General features: G+C 36.6%; 1 protein-coding gene across 2 annotated transcripts in view; it reads right to left on the minus strand.

The window, feature by feature from the left end:
• The window catches only part of USP32 (ubiquitin specific peptidase 32), a 210,352-nt gene that overhangs the window by 15,905 nt on the left and 170,950 nt on the right, over positions 1–23,497 (minus strand). The window contains exons 16-27 of one of the 2 annotated variants that reach the window (XM_082603170.1): positions 20,141–20,258; positions 16,832–16,986; positions 15,575–15,656; positions 14,472–14,546; positions 13,859–13,997; positions 13,490–13,595; positions 12,245–12,418; positions 11,275–11,449; positions 10,588–10,739; positions 9,419–9,530; positions 7,945–8,156; positions 1,836–2,020 (exon numbers count right to left, since the gene is read on the minus strand). In XM_082603170.1, the coding sequence (XP_082459296.1) occupies positions 1,836–2,020; positions 7,945–8,156; positions 9,419–9,530; positions 10,588–10,739; positions 11,275–11,449; positions 12,245–12,418; positions 13,490–13,595; positions 13,859–13,997; positions 14,472–14,546; positions 15,575–15,656; positions 16,832–16,986; positions 20,141–20,258 (1,685 nt within the window). Of the gene's footprint in view, positions 1–1,835; positions 2,021–7,944; positions 8,157–9,418; positions 9,531–10,587; positions 10,740–11,274; positions 11,450–12,244; positions 12,419–13,489; positions 13,596–13,858; positions 13,998–14,471; positions 14,547–15,574; positions 15,657–16,831; positions 16,987–20,098; positions 20,259–23,497 lie in introns of both variants that reach the window. The other variant, XM_082603169.1, reaches the window with a different exon arrangement.

A 23,497-nucleotide genomic window follows, 5' to 3' on the forward strand; every position in this document is an offset into this window, starting at 1 on the left:
CGAGATACACCTCATAAAAGTGGAATCATACAAATATTTGTCCTTTTGTGTCTAGCTTATTTCACTGAGTGTAATGTCTTCAAGGCTCATCCATGTTGTAGTATGTATCAGAACTCCATCCCTATTTATGGCTGAATAATATTCCACTGTATGTATATACCATTTTGTTTATCCATTCATCTGTTGATGGACTTCTGGGTTGTTTCCACCTCTTGGCTACTGTGACCCACTAGATAACTTTTGAAGAAAATCAGAGGCATTTTATCATTTTCATCCATAAATATTTCACTGTGTTATCTCTAAAAGATAAGCTCTTATTATTCTTTTAATGTCTGTAGGACCATCTTCTCTTTAACCTACTCTAACCTCTGTGTCTTCATCTACACTACTCCACTAAAACAGCTTTTGCAAGGTCACCAAAGGCTGCCATTTTATCAAAGCCAGTGGTCAATTCCCAGTCCTTCTCTTAATCTGATCAGTCCTCCCTTAAACACTATCTTCACTTAACTTCTGGGACACTACTCACTCCTGGCTTTCTTCTTACTTCACTGGCTGTTCCTTCTGAATCTCCTTTGCTGTCTCTCCCTCCATTATTCAGCCTCTAAATGCTGGAATGCATCAGGAATTAGATCTTAGGCATCATCTCTCTTACTACCTAAATAATATCAACTGGTCTCAGGGTTTTAAATACCAACTATTTGTTGATGACACCTATATTTATACCTCCTGGAAAAACCTTAAGTCTATTTCCCACTTGAAAATATAACACAGATCTTGAATTTAGCTTGATTCCTGTCATTGCTTGCCAAAACCTACTCCTTCTCCAGTCTTCCTCATTTCATTAAACGGTACCAGCATTCACAGACAATTGTTCAGGCTGAAAATCTAGCTTGGATTCCTCCTCCCCTCATACTCCATATCTGCTTCATTAGCAAGCCCTGGGAAAAGTCCTCATCTAGAAGCCTTTTAATTCGATTAAATTTTCACTTCAAATTTAATCTTGCCCTATTGTCATTTTTACTAAACACAACATTCATCAATTAAATCACTTATCTATTATTTGTACTTTTCCTTTAAAATTTATTTACCTTAAGCCTTATCCTAATTATCAAAAGAACCTCATACCATAACAAATAACCTATCAGCAAAAATAATTTCTTTACTCAGTTAACACAGAAGCAGAACTCCCACTTGCACCATGATAATAAGAAAATGATCTTCAATTCAAATGAGATATAAAAGGCAACACAATCCCAAAGATTATTAGAAGTAAATACATTTACTAATCCAATAGAACAGTGGTAAAAGGAATGGAAAAAAAACAGAAGATGCTTATTTTCTTTACCAAGGCTTATGAAATTACTCCATGTTAAAATGACATGGTAGGGAGATAAACCAACTGAATCATTGTTATGGCATGAGACTTTTTCAGAGTTCATGTATAGATATGCACGTATAGATACTGCTCCCATTCAGAATTTCAGAGGGTTGAGATGATGCAAATTTCCTGGTGAATTCATACCCTCTACTTCTGTAGTAACAGAAGCCAAGGATATTACCTGAAGCATATAAAATACTAGCTGAAAAGATTTAGGTAGGAGATCGGAGAATACAACGATTATTAGACACTGGATTGTCTAGGTGATGAAAGGAAGGTGTACAGTCTCTCCTACTCAAAAGACCAAACCAAATGGTTGAACTGTATGTTCTCTGGATGGTTCTTCAAGGAGTGCTTAACCTGACATGGAATAGGTCCTATAAATCACACAGAATTCACATAAATTCATCTTCTACATTTGGAAACCAAAGATCTAGGAAGATGCCCTGAAACTCACCAATCTTGTGCATGATTACTAGCTTCCTGAGGTGGGAGTGGGCTGGCTAATCGAGATACTTGAATCCAAACTGCGTCATACAGGTCTTTCTTCCGGGTATGCACAGTACACGGAACAATCAGAGGCATTCCGAAAAGGCTGGGGCGATTCTTCTGAGATGACAGGAAATACAGTTCTGTCCTCATCTGTATGTACAAACAAGAGAAGAAAGAACGGAGAAGATAGGCCTCTGATTCCTCCCTCTCATTCTTCTAAGACTGCCAAAAACAGGCATCACTACCATTTTCAACTCAGTCGCTATCACACTTCTCTTTATTTATAGGACCATCTTTTACTAATATGAAGAGAATGGTTATTCAAAGTGGAATCACTGAAAGGTTGAGGTATTGCCAATTTCAGAGTTGCTCTCTATCAAACTTGGGTTTTCAGCATTTACTATTTTCAAACTGCGTAGTTTTTCTCTGATAAATATTTCTCACACACACTGAATCATATGTAAAAAAATTAAAAATCATATTCTTAATTACATGATAGAATAAAAGTAACGTAAACTTTTAAAACGTTTGCTTTGAGTATGTTAAAGGAGATTTTAATCATTTCTTAACATGGAGATACTGCACAGAATTAGCCTGGAAATGATGGCTTAAAACAAAAGTTCAGCATAACAGAAAGGCTGCTGGGAGTTGCAGGATTACTCAAAAAAGCTGATGAGCACTTGGACATTTAATTCTTTAAGTCTGGTCTTTATACAGTAGAGAAGCTAAGCCAACAACTTATAAACCCACTAGTTTCTAAGTGAAAAGACTCTCTTATTTCAGACCCTCAAGTATTTTATTTTTCCGTTATTCACTTAAGATTAGCTAAATACATGATTTTAAGACCCCATTTCATGTGTTGGTAGTTATATTATTATAAGACCCACAGAAATGTGGACAGAGTTCAGAACTATTTTTTAAAAATCAAAAAACTGAGATGAGTTTTTCTCTCCTAAAACTTCTACTTTTCTTCCACTCCAACTCCTGGTAGATGACTTATTTTACTAAATAAATGAGGTCATTTAAGCAACTATTTCTTTTACTCTTCTCAGTGTATTTCTCTTCTTTTTTTTTCTTTTAATTAATTAATTTATTTTTGGCTGCGTTGGGTCTTCGTTGCCGCGCGGGCTTTCTCTAGTTGCAGCGAGTGGGGGCTACTCTTCGTTGCGGTGCGCAGGCTTCTCATCGTGGTGGCTTCTCTTGTTGCAGAGCATGGGCTCTAGGTGCGTGGGCTTCAGTAGCTGTGGCACATGGGCTCAGTAGTTGTGGTGCACGGGCTTAATTACTCTGCGGCATGTGGGGTCTTCCTGGTCCAGGGCTCGAACCCGTGTCCCCTGCCTTGTCAGGCAGATTCTTAACCACTGTGTCACCAGGGAAGTCCCTGTATTTCTCTTCTAAACCCACACAGTTTTCATCCTCTTGAAGGTAACTGCTCCCAGGGCCCTGTGGCCCATACCTGCTCCGTTCCTCATGGGATAATAATGCTCCCAGCTTTACTGCACCAGGAATTTTCCTTGTGTCCTCTCCTAACGACTTTTTCTCTAATCTGAAAAAACTCACTTGACCTATAACTGTGCTAAGTTCTTGCCCTATTTATTTACTTGGTTACACAGCCCAACTTCTCAGTTTTCATTCTTTTTGATGTCTCTGGCCTATGTAACCACATCTTTCTTAATTTTTTTTGAAACTGACTTCCCTTTAGTTGTTCTGTCAACACAACACTATTTCTCCCTTTAGTCTCTGAATATTCTTGCCTATGTTACCTTGCCTTATTCCCCTTCTTTTTCTATCTTGTAGAAGGGAGTCGAAGAAAAATACTTTCAAAGTAAGTCAACCATGAGATCAAAGGGTCTGAAAGAAGAAGGTGGCAATGAAAATGACGAAAAATGGTAAATTCAAGTAGTATTTTGAAAGAAGAAATTAAAAGGCACAATGATATACTGAATATAGGGTTTTAGAAGAAAAGAGGGAAAAAAATGTAAGAACACTTCTAGCCTTTAGCCTTTAGCATGGAAGAACGGTGTTGCCTTTCACATGAATAATGGGAAAGGGGAGTTGACTTGGGACAGATTGTAAAATCAATTTTAGGCATTCCCCAAAGAAGCTGCTAGATCATGAAGGAAACTGGAAACAGAGAACTGGTTAAAAGGTGAAAATTTAGAGCTGACAATATGGCTGTATGGTCCAATAATTACAAAAACCTATATATAATGCTTTAGCACTTACAAGCACTTTATGTAACATATACATGATAACTGAAGAGAGCTGTTTTCTAAGAAAGATTAAAAATACATCAGTGTTCTTAATATATGATCTGATAATGCTCCGTTAAAAAAGACATGGGGAAATGAATGAATCACCCCAATTATTTTAGCTGATGGGACCTGTTGGAGCTGTGCTTAAACAAAATTCCAAGACAGAAATATATCCCTTAATTCTCTAGGATGTCCACTCATACAATCCTGTTTAGAATATGTCCCACAGAACATCGTTCACATGGTCAGAAAATCACTTTAACTCGGGAGTTACTGATTCAAAGGAGGGAAAATATACATTTCAAAGAATTATCACAAAGCAAATAGTTGTGTAATCACCAGTCAGGTCAAGAAACAATTCAGCCAGCACTCCAAAGCCTTCCTCTTGCTTCCTCCCAATCACAAAGTCTTCCTTCCTCCTAACAGTAACAGTTTTTCTCAGTTTTATGGTAATCAATTCTTTGCTTTTCTTTATCATTTTACACCCAACGCATAAACAGTAAATTTCATTTTCCCTGTCTTTAAAGTTTTTATTTATAAATAGAATCATATTATTGGTATTTCTTTTGTGTCTGGCTTCTTTCCCACATTATGTTTATGAGATTCATTTATGTTGGGTATAACTAAAAATTCATTCATTTTCATTGCTGTATAATGTTCTATTATATGACCATGTCTCAACTTCCTTATCCTTTCTACTACTAATGGACATTTAGTGGTTTTATTTTGTGTTTTCATAAAAACACAAAATGGAATAGTGGAATTACTTATCTTTAATTAGAAAACTATTTTTACAAGTAGCTGTATTAATGTATGCTCTCATCAGCAGTGTATGAGAGTTCCTGTTGCTCAATTCTTCTTACCAACACTGTCAACCTGTTTAATAATGATAGCTATTCTGGTGGGTGTGCAGTGATATTGTAATGTGGGTTTTTAAAAAAAATTATTTATTTTTGGCTGCCTTGGGTTTTCGTTGCTGCATGTGGTCTTCTCTAGTTGCGGAGAGCGCAGGCTACTCTTCATTGTGGTGCGCGGGCTTCTCATTGCGGTGGCTTCTCTTGTTGTGGAGCAAGGGCTCTAGGCCGTGGGCTTCAGTAGTTGTGGCACGTGGGCTCAGTAGTTGTGGTGCGTGGGTTCTAGAGCTCAGGCTCAGTAGTTGTGGCACACGGGCTTAGTTGCTCCATGGCATGTGGGATCTTCCCGGACCAGGGCTCGAACCCGTGTCCCCTGCATTGGCAGGCGGATTCTTAACCACTGCGCCACCAGGGAAGTCTTCATAATGTGATTTTAATTTGCATTTCCCTAATTAGCAGTGTGGCTGATCACTTTTTCATATGATTATTGGCTATTTAGATATCCTTTCTGTGATGTGCCTATTTAAGTATTAGCCATTTTTTTATTGAATTGTTTTTTCATAGTGACTATAGGAGTCCTTTATATTTTCTGGATTGAGCCTTTTTGTTGGTTATATGAGTTACAAACATCTTCTACTCCTAGGCTTGCCTTTGACTTGCTTAGTGATGTCTTTTTTTTTTTTTTTTTTTTTTTTTTTTTTGCGGTACACAGGCCTCTCACTGTTGTGGCCTCTCCCGTTGCGGAGCACAGGCTCCGGACACGCAGGCTCAGCGGCCATGGCTCACGGGCCCAGCCGCTCTGCGGCATGTGGGATCTTCCCGGACCGGGGCATGAACCCGTGTCCCTTGCATCGGCAGGCGGACTCTCAACCACTGCGCCACCAGGGAAGCCCTTAGTGATGTCTTTTGATGAAACTGAAGTTCATAATTTTAATGATGTACAATTTATCAATCTTTTCTTTCATGGTTAGTGCTTTCTGTGTCCTATTCAAGAAGTCTTTTTCTCTAAACCAAGGTCATGAATATATTCACGTTTATTATCTTCTAGGGTCTGCTTTTCTGTTTTGCCTTCATATTTAATTCTGCAGTCCACCTGGAACTGATTTTTATGTGGTGAGAGGTAGGTGTGTCAAGTTTCATATGGCTATTCAATTATCCCAGCACCATTTACCAAGAAAACTGTTTTCCACTGCTCTGTAATGTCATCTTTGTTATAAATCAAGTGTTCATACGTATGTGAACCTGTTTCTGGGCTCTCTATTTTATTCCATTGGTCTATTTGCCTTTTCTCACACCAATATCACAATGTCTCAAGTGTCATTGTTTTATAAAATCATGATATCTGGTGGGCTTCCCTGGTGGCGCAGTGGTTGAGAGTCCGCCTGCCGATGCAGGGGACGTGGGTTCGTGCCCCGGCCCGGGAGGATCGCACGTGCCACGGAGCGGCTGGGCTCGTGAGCCATGGCTGCTGGGCCTGTGCGTCCGGAGCCTGTGCTCCGCAGCGGGAAAGGCCACGACAGTGAGAGGCCCGCATACCGCCAAAAAAAAAAAAAAAAAAAAAATCATGATATCTGGTAGCTCAATTCTTCATGTTTTGTTCTTCTTCAAGACTGTCTTGGTTACTTTAGTGCTTTGTGCTTCCATATATTAGAATCAGCTTATCAAGTTATACGTACACAAGCATACACATACAGAGTATGCTTTTTTTTTTTTTTTTTTTTGCGGTACGTGGGCCTCTCACTGCTGTGGCCTCTCCCGTTGCGGAGCACAGGCTCCGGACGCGCAGGCTCAGCGGCCATGGCTCACGGGCCCAGCCGCTCCGGGGCATGTGGGATCTTCCCGGACCGGGGAACGAACCCGTGTCCCCTGCATCGGCAGGCGGACTCTCAACCACTCCACCACCAGGGAAGCCCAGAGTATGCATTTTTATTGGGATTGTGCATTGAATCTGTAGATTTGTTTGTGGAGAACGGATATCTTTGAAATACTGAGTCTTCTAATCCATGAACACGGTCTGTTCCTTCAAACATCTGAGTCTTCTTTAATCTCTAGCAATAATATTTTATTGTTTTCTATCCAGATACCTTGTATATTTTTTGTAAAGTTTATTTCCAGGTATTTAATTTTTTTCTTGGTACTTGGTTTTTTGAATAAATGATAATTTTATGATAAATGATTTCTGTAGTGAATTTTGGTGGTCCCCAAAAAGATATGTCCACATCCTAACTCCAAGAACTTATGAATGTGACCCTATATGGCAAAAGGGTCTTTGCATATGTAATTAAATTGAGATATCATCCTGGATTATTGGGATGGCCCCTAAATCCTATGACAATTGTTCTTATCAGTGAAAGGCAGAGGAAGAAGGAGAAGAAGGCGAAGACAGATGCAGAGATTGGAGTTTTACAGCCACAAGCTAAGGAATTCCTGTACAAGTTGGAAGGGGCAAGAGGGATTCTCTCCTAAAACCTATGGAAGGGGCACAACCCTGCTGATGCCTTGATTTCAGACTTCTGGCCTTCAGAACTGTGAAAGAATTAATTTCTGTTGTTTTAAGCCATCAAGTTTGTGGTAATTTGTTACAGCAATCCTAGGAAACAACTTGTCTTGCCCAAGAATCTTCTTGTTTCTCCCTCCAAAACAAACAAAACCTTCTCCAAAGGCATCTACACTTATATGGCGGAGAAGATGTACATGGCTACATGAACATATAGGAGCCACAAACTTTTTAAAGACAGTAGTACTATATTCAGATGCACCAGCTCTCCTGTTGCTGCTTGATACATGAGTGAGGAATGTCATTTCATACGTAGGCCGTCATGTGTGATATTAAATCCTGGCTGCAATCACTTAGAACATAACACATTGAAAGTGTACACACTGAAGATGTTGCAAAGACAGAAAATGGCTGTTTCATAAATAACACTGGCAAGACCAGCAGTAACTTGCCTAACATTAAACTAACCATTTTTCGGTGGACTGCAATGATGTAGCCTGTAAAGGAACTGTCAGGAAGAGATGGCATATGACCATTCACCATTCCATTTGTGAAGTTTTTCTCAGTTCCACATGGCACAACAGTGTTTGGCATTCCATTGGGGATGAATATTGATCGAGGCAGGTCCCCATTGGTGGTTAGGGTGAACATTCCATTTGTAGATGGGGAAGAGGAGAAATCTACAAATTCAAAGATAAGTATAGCATCACAAGTCTGTGGTACCTTTATCTTTGCTCTTTTCTCAAATATTGCTGGGACTCAGACCACTGACAGTCTCATTTAACAGAGGACAGGGAGGAATAAGTCAAATGATAATTCTAGATTAATTGGAAGATTTTAATTTCAGATTTTACCTTAATAACTCACACTTCTGACTAAATGACAAAGCACGAGTAACTGATAGAAAGAGTAAGTAGAATTTTTCCAACAATCTTTATTAGCACCGTGTTGTGGCACGAAAACAGTTCTACTGCTTTTCTTTTTCCTCTCCTCTAAAAATTCATTTTCTCCATTCTTCTAGAAATGTTCTAAGACGGTAGTCCCAAGCCAGATGATGGGTTTTTAAAAAATTGTTTGATTTTAAAAAAAGACTATTTTTTAGGGCAGTTTTAGACTCAGTAAAATAAAGAGCAAGGTAGAGATTTCCCACCTGCTGACTGCCCCCACCCAGCACAGCCTCCCCCAGTAGCAACCTGCCCCACCAGAGTGAAACATTTGTTACAACTGATGAAAGTCGCTGCTTTTTAAATTAAAATTAAAAGTTCATTTCCTCCCTTTGACTAGCCACATTTCAAGTGCTAAACAGCCCATGTGACTAGTAGATAACTCTATTGGATGGCAAAGATTACAGAAAGTTTTCCTCATTGCAGAGAGTTCTATTGGACAGTGATGATAACCAAAAAGCAATGTTAAATCATCCACCAACCCAACCATCAGTACTATCTACTGACTGCCAATGAGAGGAGCCTCATTCTCTCTGAAGCATGTTATAGTTGGGGAATGAATCTAACTGCCAACAGTATAAAGAGGAGACAAACCCCACTAATGGCCAAAAAGACTCACTGGATGACCATATTAAATCACAGGCAATATTAGATAAACAGATTCCTTTTTAGTCAAATTTATTATTTTGTTTTCTGATAGTACATTTCTCTCATACCATCTGTTACCATGTTAATATTAGATAAAAGAGTTAAAGGAGATCTGAATTCCAGTGGTAGATTTAGCTAATAACTACCTATCTAACTTAGGTTCTCTGAATTTTAGGTTCCTCACCTATAAAATGAGGATTTGAGATAAATGATCACCAAGGTTTCCTTCAGGCTCCAAAATTCTTTTGCTCTAATATTTTTTAGCCTAAACAAAAGCCTAAAAAGGAGGACAACCCTTAGACTGTTATTCAAAGCTAAAATCATGGGCAGCAGCTCTAGTTCTATCTTACCTGTCTGTACTGGACTAGAAGCTGAAATTGGAGATCCAGGGATGGGAATTTCAAATGCACACAAAAATCCACTCACTGAGAGTCGTACTTTCTGGTTGTCCTGAGGGAAATTCTATAGAAAAAGAGGTGAGATGAGAAGGGGGAGAAGTTTCAGATAAAATGGAGAATCATCTCTCTGATATATCTGAAGCAAATGTCTTAGACCCTTTTATCAGTAAAACAAATAAGATGTCTGAATAATTTTTCTAAAATAACTATAAATGAAAGCTTGATAAACTAAGTGAAAACTAACCTTCCTGACAAAACCATTATCCCCTTTCATAGGAGGGCAGTATGATGTGTATAATTGACTTCTTAAGTTTTGTCCGTCATTTCAAGAATCTAAACCCAAAATCCCCAGAGAGATCTCACCTCCGCATTACATATGAAAAAAAATGTCAAAGAGGTGGGAGTTTGTTCAGAAACCCCGAAGATGAATATAAATAATACCAGTGGTAGGAGCTCAATTTAGGGTAGGCAATATATTTATTAAATTTCTAGTTTCTCCAGCTGGTATGCAAGAAGAAGTGATTTGTGTCACTTTGTCTTTACTCTTTAATTTCTCAGTGTGTTGAAAGGCCAGGTATATATATATTCATAAATAAGTACTAAAAGAACACATTCATACATACATAAAATACTTTAAGAATTCTAGCAATAGTGGTAATACAGAAGAGCTGTTAGGTGTAGCAGCAGCAGTCACTGGGGGTAAATCTAGACTATAGGGACACAGCTAGATCACTCCATATAGGTAGCTTTGGGCTTACATATTTCCCTTCTTTAAAAATACCACCATTGGGACTTCCCTGGTGGTCCAGTGGTTAAGACTCTGTGCTTCCACTGCAGGGGACATGGGTTCAATCCCTTGTAGGGGAACTAAGATCCCGCATGCCATGCAGTGTGGCCAAAAAAAATAATAATAATAAAAATACCACCATCATTATTACTCTTTTATTCTGGTAGACAACTCTTTTAAGTTTCTTCTAGAATGAAAAACTTTACAAATTTTTTTCCAGTTTTTGTTGTGTTTTATTATCTCCCTTGGTCATTTGACACAATAATTAATTGAGAAAACTGTGATCTTTGAAGGATGGAATCAAGAGTTTCCTAAAAAGAACAGTTAATATCACCTTTATGTTGGAACCATGTACTTCTGCAAGAAGGATTTGTTCTGATTTAAGTCCACAGAGATCGCTCAGCTGTTTTTTTAAACCTGTGTACTTTTCATCCATATTCAGTCTTAGTCCATATCGTACAGGGGTAGTACCATCCAACGTAATAACTAGTAAAGAGGAAAGATTTTTTACCAGTAAAATTCAGGTTTCAATGAAAGCTTTACACTGTGTGTGTCTGTGTGTGTGTGTGAGAGAGACTTGGAAATAGCAAACATTTCAGTCTAGAATTTTAATTTTATATGTAAACACTACGACAGATGGTGCTTAAAGATAATCTTAAGTAAAATCATTATTTTTTGAATATTCATCTGATACAGAAGTGTGAGTGGCTTTGCAAGATTTTAAAGAGAGTTCCTGGCACATTTGAAACTGACAGAAGACTCAATGGGCACAAAAATGGACCCATGTTCCAAGTCTTTCAAACCTCAAATCATGCCTGAAATTAGATTGTTAATTTGTAACATGCTCACAACACTGTAAACCAACTAACACCAATAAAATTTTTAAAAAAATTATAACATGCTGACTATCAATCTTTATGAGAACGCATTACACACAAATGACTATACTTACAAATTCAGGCTGCTTGAATAAGGTAAAAGACAATAGAATTAAATAATTTTTCATAACTTTGCGACCCACCTGTTATTTCTAAGTGCATATAACTGTCCATTGGTAGTGGCAAAGACAAAAAATTGAAAGGGTCAAATCGGACACTTATATGCCCACATGTCTTGCATTTGACTTGGGACCTTAGCTGCCCATGGAACAAATCCACAACTATTGATCTATTTCTCCTCAGATGGTTGTCCCAGGCCTAGCAAGAAAAATGATTAGAGAAATTTTTTATCTCCCCAAATTCAAAGAAAATGGTTAAATATATTAGATCTAAATGTCAAGAATATAATCCTTAAAAAATAAAAGCTTTGTGCCTACAAATTTACAAGTCAGATATATAATTTAAAATATATTGCCTACTGAGATAGTAGAGAAATACATAAAATACTTCAAGAATTCTGGCAACAGTGGTAACACAGAAGAGCTGCCAAGTGTAGCAGCAGCACTCACTGGGGTAAATCTAGACTGTAGTGACATAGCCAGATCACTCCGTATAGGCAGCTTTGGGCTTACATATTTCCCTTCTTTAAAAATACCACCATCGGGACTTCCCTGGTGGTCCAGAATGGAATGTGATTCTTTCTGCTCAATCTATAACATATTAAATTTAGATGGAAAACCCTATTTTTTTCTTTCTTCTTACCAGGTAACAATGATGAGTTCTTTGTCCATTAAAAAGCAGATAAAATATGCCTATTGGTCACTGTACACATTACTTTAGCAATTATGGGGACTCCTAAATTCCTACTGAATAATAATTCCTACATCCTCTCCCCCAAATTTACATTGAAGAGGAAATATTTTTCTATTTTCATTAAAGATGCTTTGTTTTAGGATCACTGCACAAGAAATAAGCAGAGAAATATAAATTCCTTCATTTTCGCAGTAAAATTCTGACCACAGAATAGTTTAGTTAGCATTAAGTTGCGCAACACGTATTTGTGGTCAGAATATTTTATCTATTGCTTACATTCGAAACTCAAAACTGACAAACCTCTGCAGCTACTTCCCAGTCTGGTCGGCCATCACTGTCCTTTAGTTCCACATATGGCTTCTCATGGACTCGGTTGAGATCTTCATGAAGACCATCCAAGAGAAAAGCCAGAAGTTCTTGGGAGTCTTGTTGCTGGAACCCATTAAACCTGGGAGCATATTTTGCTATGGTCCACTATAAATATAAGAGGAATCAAACTCATTATTTGCTATCTCATAAAGTTTAGAATGAACATGCCCAGAATTCTATCAGAGGCATTAGAAGAAGATAAATAGTATAGTATTTAGTCTGTCTCTATTTCAGCAAATATATTTTGGATAATCATGGAATCTTTCTAATCTTAATCTCAAATGATGCTCCCTCCCCCAGCCCCAAAAAAGCATTATGGCCAATCCTATGTCCTGGTTTAGCATCATATAAGCAAACAGTTCTTTAGGTACATAGCTATTTAAGATACAAGATGGAAATATTAAAATAGCATTTGCTCACATTGGAAGATTCCCTTTTATAATGTTTTCTTTTACGGTTAGCTTTTCTGGTCTTGTCGTATCCTAACTTTTATTATTAGAGGCAGAATAGCCTCATGTTCAACTGTGAGGACTTAGTAACTAGCTTGCAACCTTGGACAAGCTATTTGACTGCGATGAGTCTTAGTTTCCTGAGCCATAAAATGGGGATAATAATGTTGCTTTATACTGTAGGGCCATTTAGAAGATTAAATGAGTTAATACATAATTATTACAGTGGCTGGTAATCCTAACATCAACTAGAATTCACTGCATATGATATTAATGTCAAATTTGTATCCATTAATTAAATTCTTTCTTTCTGCTACTTTTTAAAATTCTACAGATAGAACTAATTATCTCAGAAATGTTAAAAATGTACCGAGTATCATTAATTAGACTCAGGTCTACCTTGCAGTTAGAATACTGCTAATAGTGAAGGATTAAGAAAGAAAGGTTTACTGTATATACAAGTAAGATACCTGATAAATTAGTAAAATGAATGACATCCCAAATTTAGACTATACTTTTGATCTTTTTCTACCCACTATGTCTACAGTAGTATTTTACATATATGTGAAGAAGTAAAAGTATCTGACATCCAGTTTATGCCTTGTGAAGGGCCCAAAAACATTACACTAAAACTAAAAAGCTAAATATAAAAAACATGTAGAGAAAAATAATTACTTACATAACTGCTTAGGACTTAAATACCTTTATATTATTTTAACATGCTTACCCGAAGCTTTAATGGGGCAACATTCTTCTGAGTTCCACTCCAAAGTTCCTGTACTAAATCCCCATAGCATTTAGCCATATGCCCCTTCATACCAATGGGATTTGTCCTAGAAGTTTGAGAGGAAAATTTGTTGCCAAAGATTCTTATAATTCACAATCATGTAGACACAGAAATACCTAGAGTCTGTTTCCTCACATCAAAATATCTTTTCAAAATAAGAGAAGTAGCATTTGGTCCTTACTTCACGCTTAATAGGGCAAATAAGATTAAGACTTTCCTCCCCCAGGGTGAAGAAAGAGGAGATTTAGGTAATATTGCCTTCATAGCAAAGCTATAAAAGTTAAGAGCCAATGACTCAAGGAAGATTACCTGTTGAGTTCATAAAGATGTCTCCCTGAGATAAAATACTGTGTCAGTGGCTGTGTGTTACTAACACACTGGATGCTTGAGTTCATGAAGCATGTGTTTCCCAGGTTACTCAGACCTGTGGCCCCCTTTTCTGTCGGAACTGGAACAAACAACACGAGAATGGAAGCCTAGCTATAGCAAGATGTCATGACCAAACAGTTATTTGTATTCAATGCAATGATTTTTATAACTCTTCTAATCAATTAAATGGAGCTAATATTTCTCTATTGGGTCTTGCAATGCTAAGTAGAGGCTTTTTAATGGAGCATCATCGGCAATCATGATAATCTATGCTCATCTGTAATCTAGAAGCAGCAGTGATTCTCTTTAATTGCTATGATCATTTTTTAGAGTTCAAACAATTCTCTCCTAGAATTATGTCTTTCAAAATATATAAATTATTTAATTGCATGGTTAGAAAGAAATTTGATGCTTCAGGAAAAAGAAAAATAACAGGGGGCCTAATCGCTTTTGAGCTAGAAAGCTACAAGTTGTTAACACTTCAATAGTTGAGAGAAGGAAAAATAAAAGAATAATTTTAAGATTGTTTAAAAATAGTACACTGTAGACTTACCCTTGTGTCTATCTATTTTACTACTGTTTGCTATAAAAGACATTTCTTCAGGCCAACTCATATCTTTGTTGCGAACTGGAAAAACAGAGACAGCAATGTGTTAATTCCTTATCTATTCAAATCACACCCACTATATTGCTTCTGTTAAAAAAAAAAAGTTCTGGGCCTCCCTGGTGGCGCAGTGGTTGAGAGTCCGCCTGCCGATGCAGGGGATACGGGTTCGTGCCCCGGTCTGGGAGGATCCCATATGCCGCGGAGCGGCTGGGCCCGTGAGCCATGGCCGCTGGGCCTGCGCATCCGGAGCCTGTGCTCCGCAATGGGGGAGGCCACAACAGTGAGAGGCCCGCATACTGCAAAAAAAAAAAAAAAAAAAAAAAAAAAAAAGTTCTTATTTCTAAATCAGAAACTGAAAAACAAAATCAAGTTAATTTTAGTAATTGCCTCTGAAACCATTCCAATTCTTTACACTGGAGACTTTATTGGTTAGAATTAATTAGTAAGCTAATCCCTAAGTTACATACCTGAAGTAAAATTATACTCAACCATCTATAGGAGGAATTAAAGTTCTTAAACTTAATACATTGGAACTATTACAATGCTTTCTTAAGTTGTGACAACTGCCAGAATAATCTATTCATTTTAATACAAAGGCAGCTAGGAATGTTTCATGAATCTTGATGAGAAAACACACACTAAGTTTTCAATGATGTGTGCATGCCAGTGTGTAAATCTATGCTTATGTTGGTGAATGACTAGTGTTGACTAATGAAAAGCCTGCACCACTAACTACTGCAAGAAAGTCTCCTGACAAAGAAGCAGCTTGAAAATTTTAAGGAGCTATAAACTTATAACTGAATTCACTTGTTTTTACCCACTGTTTCCACCCTTGCCAGCCAATGAATGTAGACATGTTTTTCTCTTAAAGCAATATAAATAGTATTACATTATAGTAGGATTACATAAGGGTTTAATGGGTTTTCTTTACTATATAGAATATAGTGATCAAATACCAGTTGGAAAAACTATAAAATGGATTATCAGTAATTAAATCTTTAAATTCTTCCCCTAAAAATCTAATACAAATGCATGCTTCCATCTTGTACCTTCAATTACCAAGTGCTGCTCATCCTGGATTTTCAAATATTCCAATCTATGATCCTCATCATCCAGAAGAGTGAGGTAATTCTGTATATGGAGGAGGAAATGTTTTGTTAATTTAATTACTAAACTTGAAACAAATATGGAAATAAAAATGAATGACAATTAAAAACATCCTTGTAGTTATATAACTTGTGACAGATATTTAGCATATTATAGTTATTCAGAAATACTTCTAACTTTGGTGGCAAAATGAGGGAAAGACAATGTATACTTTGTAAACACATACTTTATGTCTCTAAAAAAGTTATATAGGATTTGGGGGAGACCAGAAAAGACTCATCACACATCAAACCAAAATTCACTGAGATTTAGATTTTCTGAACAGCTTATAGAAAAGAAGTTTTTTTTAGTATCTAGTATGAAATTCAGTAAATGTGCTTGTGGTCAAGATGGAACTTGATTATTTACTAGGAACTGAAAATGTAAAACCAAATGTCATGCAATAGAATTATACATTTTTGTTGATGCTCACCCTGTCTAAAGTGCTCAGAAAATTAATTCATTTAATTCTTACAACTATCCTAAGGGAAATACTATTATTTTCCCCATTTACTCATGAGAAAACTGTGACAGAGAGTCAAGGGACTTGCCCTTGGTTATTCAACTAACAAGTGTGAGGGCCAAGATTTAATCCGTGGCAGTGTGGCTCCAGGACTTCTGCTCTTAACTTATTATACTATTGGTCACCTCTCGATGGTGACCAAAGGAGGATGTAAGAAAGAAGGAACTAGGGAATAAAGAACTGGTTAAAACTACTTATGATCCAATTTCAGAGTATTAATGGAAATATATTGCATGTGTTAGGAAGAATATATAAGCAATTAACAGCACTGCCTCTGAGGAGAATGGAAGACAGGGGTCAGAGGATGGAAAGGAAGAATTTTCAATACATACTTTTGTATTGTTTGAATTTTTTTAACATGTATATAAGTTACTTTAAGGCAAATCAAAAATAAACTATTTGTTAAAAAATGATATTTGCCGTTACTTTATAATAATAATCTTTACAAGATGGTATTATGGGTTTCAGATGACAAATATCTACATGTATGCATCCAGTAATTTAAAAGTTGAAGTTTCCACTGCGATTCCAAGACATGGCTTTCAAAACAATTAGTGTAGATAAAAATAACCCATACTTATGAAACATGGATTTAACACTTAATTAGGACTTTCCTTGACTCCAACATGTCTCTTACCTCACTGTTGTATAGCCACAGGCGCATATCTTCCTCTTTGATGCGCAGCCTCTGAGATAGATATTCATGAATTTCCTTGATGGTCTGCATTCGACTAAAACAGCCTGTATAGGCTAAGACCCGCTTTAATGGTGCATTCGGAGAAGGTACATTTCCTATGGTCACAGTAATCACAGTAAGGAAAAACGCAGATGTTAAAAAAAAAAAAAAAGCACCCCTCTCAGCAACGGGGACCATACTATTTTTGGACATGATGAGAAATGAGAGTTACAGATTTAATAATTTTATAAAGTAAGACACTTTAAGAGAAAGCTTTAAAATGAAGATAGGAGAATTAAGTGTCTTAGAGTAAGCCTTAACTTTGAAAGGAAGAACAACAAAATTAGAGGCCCAAATAATTGGCAGTATCTGGATCCCAAGAAGACTGGCAAACATCTAGGCTGCCCTCAGCTAAGTCACACTCAATAGCAAAATCAAAACTCAGTGTAAGAATGGGGAAGATAAAATGGGGCTGGATTTGAATTCCACAGATAGATAATTGGATTTACCTGATCTACTTTCTTAAAATAAACTGTCTTTGAGTTACTAATCACATCACTCTCATTAAGTAGCCCAATTACCTGGCACACTGGTACAATTACACAAGAATTGTTACTTGTACTTAGAATTCTAAGTAGGCATAGATGTCACTTGGCCAAACAAAGCTTTAAAGTGAAGCCAAGAAACTTCTCGTGACAAAAAAATTGCCCTATTGAAAGGTAGTAAGGGGGGAATCATATGGCCTGCCCACCCGAAAAGAGAAAAGCAGACATGACCTTGAATTCTTGAAGGGCTCAAGGTGGAAACAAAAAGAGGCAATAAGAGGAAAGAGTGAAGACTGAAGGAAGAATATATCAAGTCTAACCACATACTTCAAAAGAAAAGGGTGATAAAATGATAAGAGATAATGGAAATAAAAAACAGGTTGCTAAAACAATCTGCTAAACCCTGGGTAACTATTCAGCCAAAAATCTAGACAAAAGCTGTAGCTTAAAATGGTCATCTCTGCCTAGGGGAGGTTATAGTTTATTGAGCAACCCAAAACTAAAATACACTTAACATATCAATATAATCCATGAAGGGTACAATTACACACTCCAGGTAGTTTTCCATCCATTCAATGGTGACTTAGCTTTTTTCCTCCCATTAAATGTGCTTTGAGTCTTTACCTACTAAACAGAGGAGAAAAGTACTGGCATCATCCACTTTTTCAGAGCTTCCAAGAATTAACTCACCTAAAATAAGCTGAAAAATCATCTAACAATGACTTCTTTTCTGTTGAAAAGGCTACAATTAAGTCATTGTAACTGTGGCAAGGTTTGTATACCTGTCATTCCAAAAGGAAAAAAAGAGCCTAGAAAACAGCTGTGATAAATTGAGTAATGAGAAAGATGAAAACTACGTTATGGAGAACAAACCCAACTATGATCAATTTTTAAACATCTAGCAAAGCAAATCATTTACTATCAGCAAGCAAAGAATAATCCCTAGAAGAAAACAAAAGAGCAAATTTCTCCAAAAACACATCAGAGGATTAGTTATAAGATTACAGCAAGAAAGCATATTTTTATAAACTTCAAAATGATTAATGATTGATTTCACAACTAATTAGTAAGAAATAAAATTTCAAATTAAGAACAAATTTGGAGCATAATAACTATCCAGTTCTAGGATTCAGAAGCATTTGCAAGTGTAGTGTCCAAGTCAATTTCTATTGTCTTTAAGCCACATAAGAAATGTATTTGAATTCTAGACAGTTTCTGTAGCATAGCTCATTAAGCAGGCAGCCACTTATTATACATAATTTCGTGCTTTTGAATAGCACCAACAAATCTAGTGGAATTTACAGAAGCAGCAAAAATCTAGGATCAGCACAAGAGTTCCAAAGAATACTTACTAAAAGCGCAACAACACATCTTGCCTCTCATGTTATCTTTCAAAGAAAATTGAAAAAGATATGTACTAAGGGTGCCATGGAAGCAAGGCAAATACTATCATTATTCAATGGAAAATTAAATCAAGAGTGTTTCAGAGATTCTTATTTCACTGTTCCTTGATTTTAATGTGTTCCAAGACAAAGTTTGGTTAGGCAGAGGCCACTGCTTTGCTATAATTCTTACCAAACATTATGCGTAAGAATCTCCAATCTGAATACAACCTTTAATGAAGACATAAAACTACTCTATTACATTTCAAAGGAGGGATGATACTTTATAAGGTTGGTTTGGGTTCAAAGGTAGTTCTTTCATATTAAGTTATATTAATTATAACAACATTCTGGTATTGTTAACACAGTCTGGGACTTTGTGTAAATGGATGAACTCATTATTTTTGCTGAAGAAGAACTATTTCAAATATTTGCAAGGCAGAAGCATTGAGCAAGTCCAGCCCATCAATAAAATTTAACCTCATAGATCAGCTCAGGTGCTTTGTGACCACCTAGAGGGGTGGGATAGGGACGGTGGGAGTGAGACGCAAGAGGGAGGAGATATGGGGATATGTATATGTACAGTTGATTCACTTTGTTAGAAAGCAGAAACTAACACACCATTGTAAAGCAATTATACTCCAATAAAGATGTTAGAAAAATAAAATAAAATAAAATTTAACCGCATAGAGAAATCAAAAGGGAACTTTTTGCATGTATTACATTAAAATGAGAACTTATATGTCATTTTGATAGGCTTGATGTTTTTGAAAGAAAATGTGTCAATTTCATTTTCAAAAATGTATCTTTTCCTTTGTATTAACTGTCTGTTATAAAGGCTCCTTGGACCTAGTATGAGAAATGTATCATGTTTTGTTAAAAAAAAACCCCAAAAAACAAACAAAAAAAGATGATATTGCCAAAGAAATCACTGCTTAGAAATTTGAGTGGAGTTGAAAAGACCAGTCATTGACTGGCAGACTCTAATTTAGGTCAAGCACATAATTTACAATGTCTTGCTCTCAAAGAAACAGAGTAAATAAAATTTACTTCTACGTATCATCTTTGTATGTTTACAAGCCAAAAAAGGGAACAACACTTCTCAGTTTGCTGCTGAGATTCTGCCTCTACCCCATCTAGTTCTTGCGCATGACCGTAGATCTAAGCCCCACAAGTGATTTACTGATTCTGTAGGAAAACAGATGAAAATGTGTATTAGTACAGTGGCACCAGACTATGAGCAAATTGGTTTTTATTTTTTTAAGGAAATGCATGGTATTCTTGCTGCATTCTTAAGTTACCTCTTGGTAAATGCTGAGGAAACGTTCTCAGGCTCATCATACCCATATTCACCCAGATGTTAGACTGCTGTGTCCGCGTGGCAGGCTGCTGTCTCAGGAAGAGAAGATAGCGAGGAAATAATTCCAGCTCTGGGATTTCTGTCTTGCTATTCTTGATTACCTATTGTTTTAAAAGACATAAAGTGATCACTATAAAAGAAACAAAACTTGCCATTTTGGGCTTCCCTGGTGGCGCAGTGGTTGGGAGTCTGCCTGCCGATGCAGGGGACACGGGTTCGAGCCCTGGTCTGGGAGGATCCCGCATGCCGTGGAGCAGCTAGGCCCGTGAGCCACAATTACTGAGCCTGCGCATCTGGAGCCTGTGCTCTGCAACAAGAGAGGCCGTGATAGTGAGAGGCCCCGCGCACTGCAATGAGGAGTGGCCCCCACTTGCCACAACTAGAGAAAGCCCTCGCACAGACACGAAGACCCAACACAGCCATAAATAAATAAATAAATAAATAAATAAATAAAATTTAAAAAAAAAAAAAAAACTTGCCATTTTTTACCTAATTTCTTAGATTTATTTTTAAACTAAAATGGTCAATAGGTTCACTGCCTATATTTCAGTTAGATTACAGAAATTCACAGGTTTAAATTACATGGGTTTAAAGACCCTCAGCCTCCTGCACCTAAATCCATTTTCCAGGATTAGGATTCCTGGTGGGTATTTTCTCCCCTTTCATTTAAAAGCAAGGAACGTCAAAATTAAGGGGAAAAATCTTAAATATTATTAACAATTCTAGCACTCTCACACCGTAACTCTTTTCACTTTTACATATTTCATACATATAAATGATGGTATTTTAAAGGACAAATTCTTAGGAATGGAGTTAGTAAAAAAGTACAAAAGTATTCATGTCATTAACTACATAAGTCATAGTGCCACCTAAAATGTAGGAATATTCCCGGAAATGTATGAATGTATTACTTTCCCAAAAACTTATCACTGGACATCATTTAAAGATACCCCATTTCTGGGCTTCCCTGGTGGTGCAGTGGTTAAGAACCTGCCTACCAATGTAGGGGACACAGGTTCGAGCCCTGGTCCAGGAAGATCCCACATGTCATGGAGCAACTAAGCCCGTGTGCCACAACTACTGAGCCTGCAAGCCACAACTACTGAACCCACGTGCCACAACTACTGAAGCCCATGCACCTAGAGCCCATGCTCCGCAACAAGAGAAGCCACCGCAATGAGAAGCCCATGCACCGCAACAAAGAGTAACCCCTGCTCGCCACAACCAGAGAAAGCCCGTGCGCAGCAACGAAGACTCAATGCAACCAAAAATAAATAATAAATAAAATTAAAAAACAAACCCCATTTCTTTAATACATATCAAGAATATTATAAATTTGCTTAAAATTTTATTTCTTGTATTTGTAGTGAGAACAAAAATGTTTCCACGTAAAAATGTACTATCTATGTGTTTTGTGTAACTGGACTGTTCATATATTTTTTGTCTATGATTAAAACAACTAAATTGGATGTACAAAACTGGAAGTCACACGGTTGAAACAGGATTTTTCAGTAATCCCTCTCATAACTTGCTTGCTAGCCCCCAAACACAGGAAAACATATTACCAAGTAGTGCTTTAAGAGTTAAGAGTAGCACCTTATCAATTTAGCATTCCAAAAGGATAGCAGGGTCAACACTCAAAATCTTTAAAACATAAAATCTTACTTTAATAGTCTCAAGTGATTGGGCTTTGTTTCATTTCCTTTTGCCTTAGTAACCAATATATTCTGCAACAGAGCATTTTTTAATATCAAGAGGGGGCAGTAAAGAGCCAGATAAAAACAATGCTACAAACCAAACCTTTAGGACTATTTCTTAAAAGTATTCTACATGTTCTGATATGCTATAGTATGGTACTAGGAAAGCTCCACTTAAGAGCTTGTTCAACTCCTATTTAAAGCAGTAAAAGGAGCTCTCCCTGTCACGGGAGGAAAACAAAGTCTGTCCATTTCTAGAGAGTCACTGATAGCTGCAAAGCCAACAGTAAAATTCTCTTATGATTTCAGTTTAACTGTGATTTTGGGAAAGATCAATAATTCTGCATCTATAGTCGTCAGGCTACATAAAAAACATACTTTTGGCAGAATCTGAAGTGACAAAGAAGTAATTTTTATAATCTGTAGCTTGCTCTCCAAGATAAGTGATTTGGGGAGCAAATTACAGATTAACAAATTCTTATACATACAGGCACAATCATACATAAATACATATTTATTTACATTTTAATTATTCTTGTATATGAACTTATTAACTTCAACCATAACCGGCAAACAATAGATGCAATTCCATTTACAGGAATTTACCTTAAAGAGATCATCACACATGTTTAGAAAGAGACTATTCACCAGAAAATTGCTTTTTTTTTTTTTTTCAGTCGTGTGGTGCAGCACACAAGATCTTAGTTCCCCGACCAGGGATTGAACCTGTGCCCCCTGCATTGGGAGCACAGAGTCTCAACCACTGGACTGCCAGGGAAGTCCCAGAAAATTGCTTTAAACAACTAAAATCTAGAAGCAAACTAAAAGTCCATCAGTGGTGATTGGTTAATAAATTGTGATTTATGTACATATGCGTGTATATGTAATAAATTAAGGAACACTATGCAATTATTAAAAATAATGGTATAGATCTAAATTTATTAACCTAGAAAGATATCAATAGCATCTATCTTAGACTGAAAATAGCAGATCACAAGACATCAAGTATAATATGATTCAATTTCATTAAATTATCTATACATATTTATATATGTATATGAATAGGCACAGAGGAATGTTTGGAAAGATGAACACCAAAATGTTAATAGTAATTATCTCTTAAGTAGTAGGATATGGTAGATATGGTATGCTTTTTATTTTCTTCTTTATTTTTTCTATATTGCTTAATTTGTTATCATTGAGCTTGTACATGTGCAAATTAAATAAAGCTATTTTAAATGGTATGATTTATATAAATATGAAGATGAGAGTATTTATTTTTAACCTTGCTGTGGCAAATATATTTAGTATTCTTTAACTTGAAACACCATATTCTAAATGTTTTTATAGCAATTTTTCCTCAAATCAGGTAAATTTATCATATTTAGAGGTAAAAAAATATTATCAAGCCAGCAACCGAAGCTTTCATGTAGTAAAATTACTGCTTATTTAAACTAATATTTATGTGACATCAATGTTAAAAAACATGACCTTTTGTGAGGCTCCAAAAAAACTTGTTTAATAATTATAATGATGATGGTGATGATAGTAGCAACAGGCAAAATTTACTGACCATTTACTATAAATAAGGTGCTGTGCTAATCATATGTATTATTTACTTATCAAAACAACTCTAATGAGGT

This window comes from Mesoplodon mirus (assembly GCF_964341445.2).
Source record: "Mesoplodon mirus genome assembly, chromosome: 18".
Taxonomy (NCBI): domain Eukaryota; kingdom Metazoa; phylum Chordata; class Mammalia; order Artiodactyla; family Ziphiidae; genus Mesoplodon; species Mesoplodon mirus.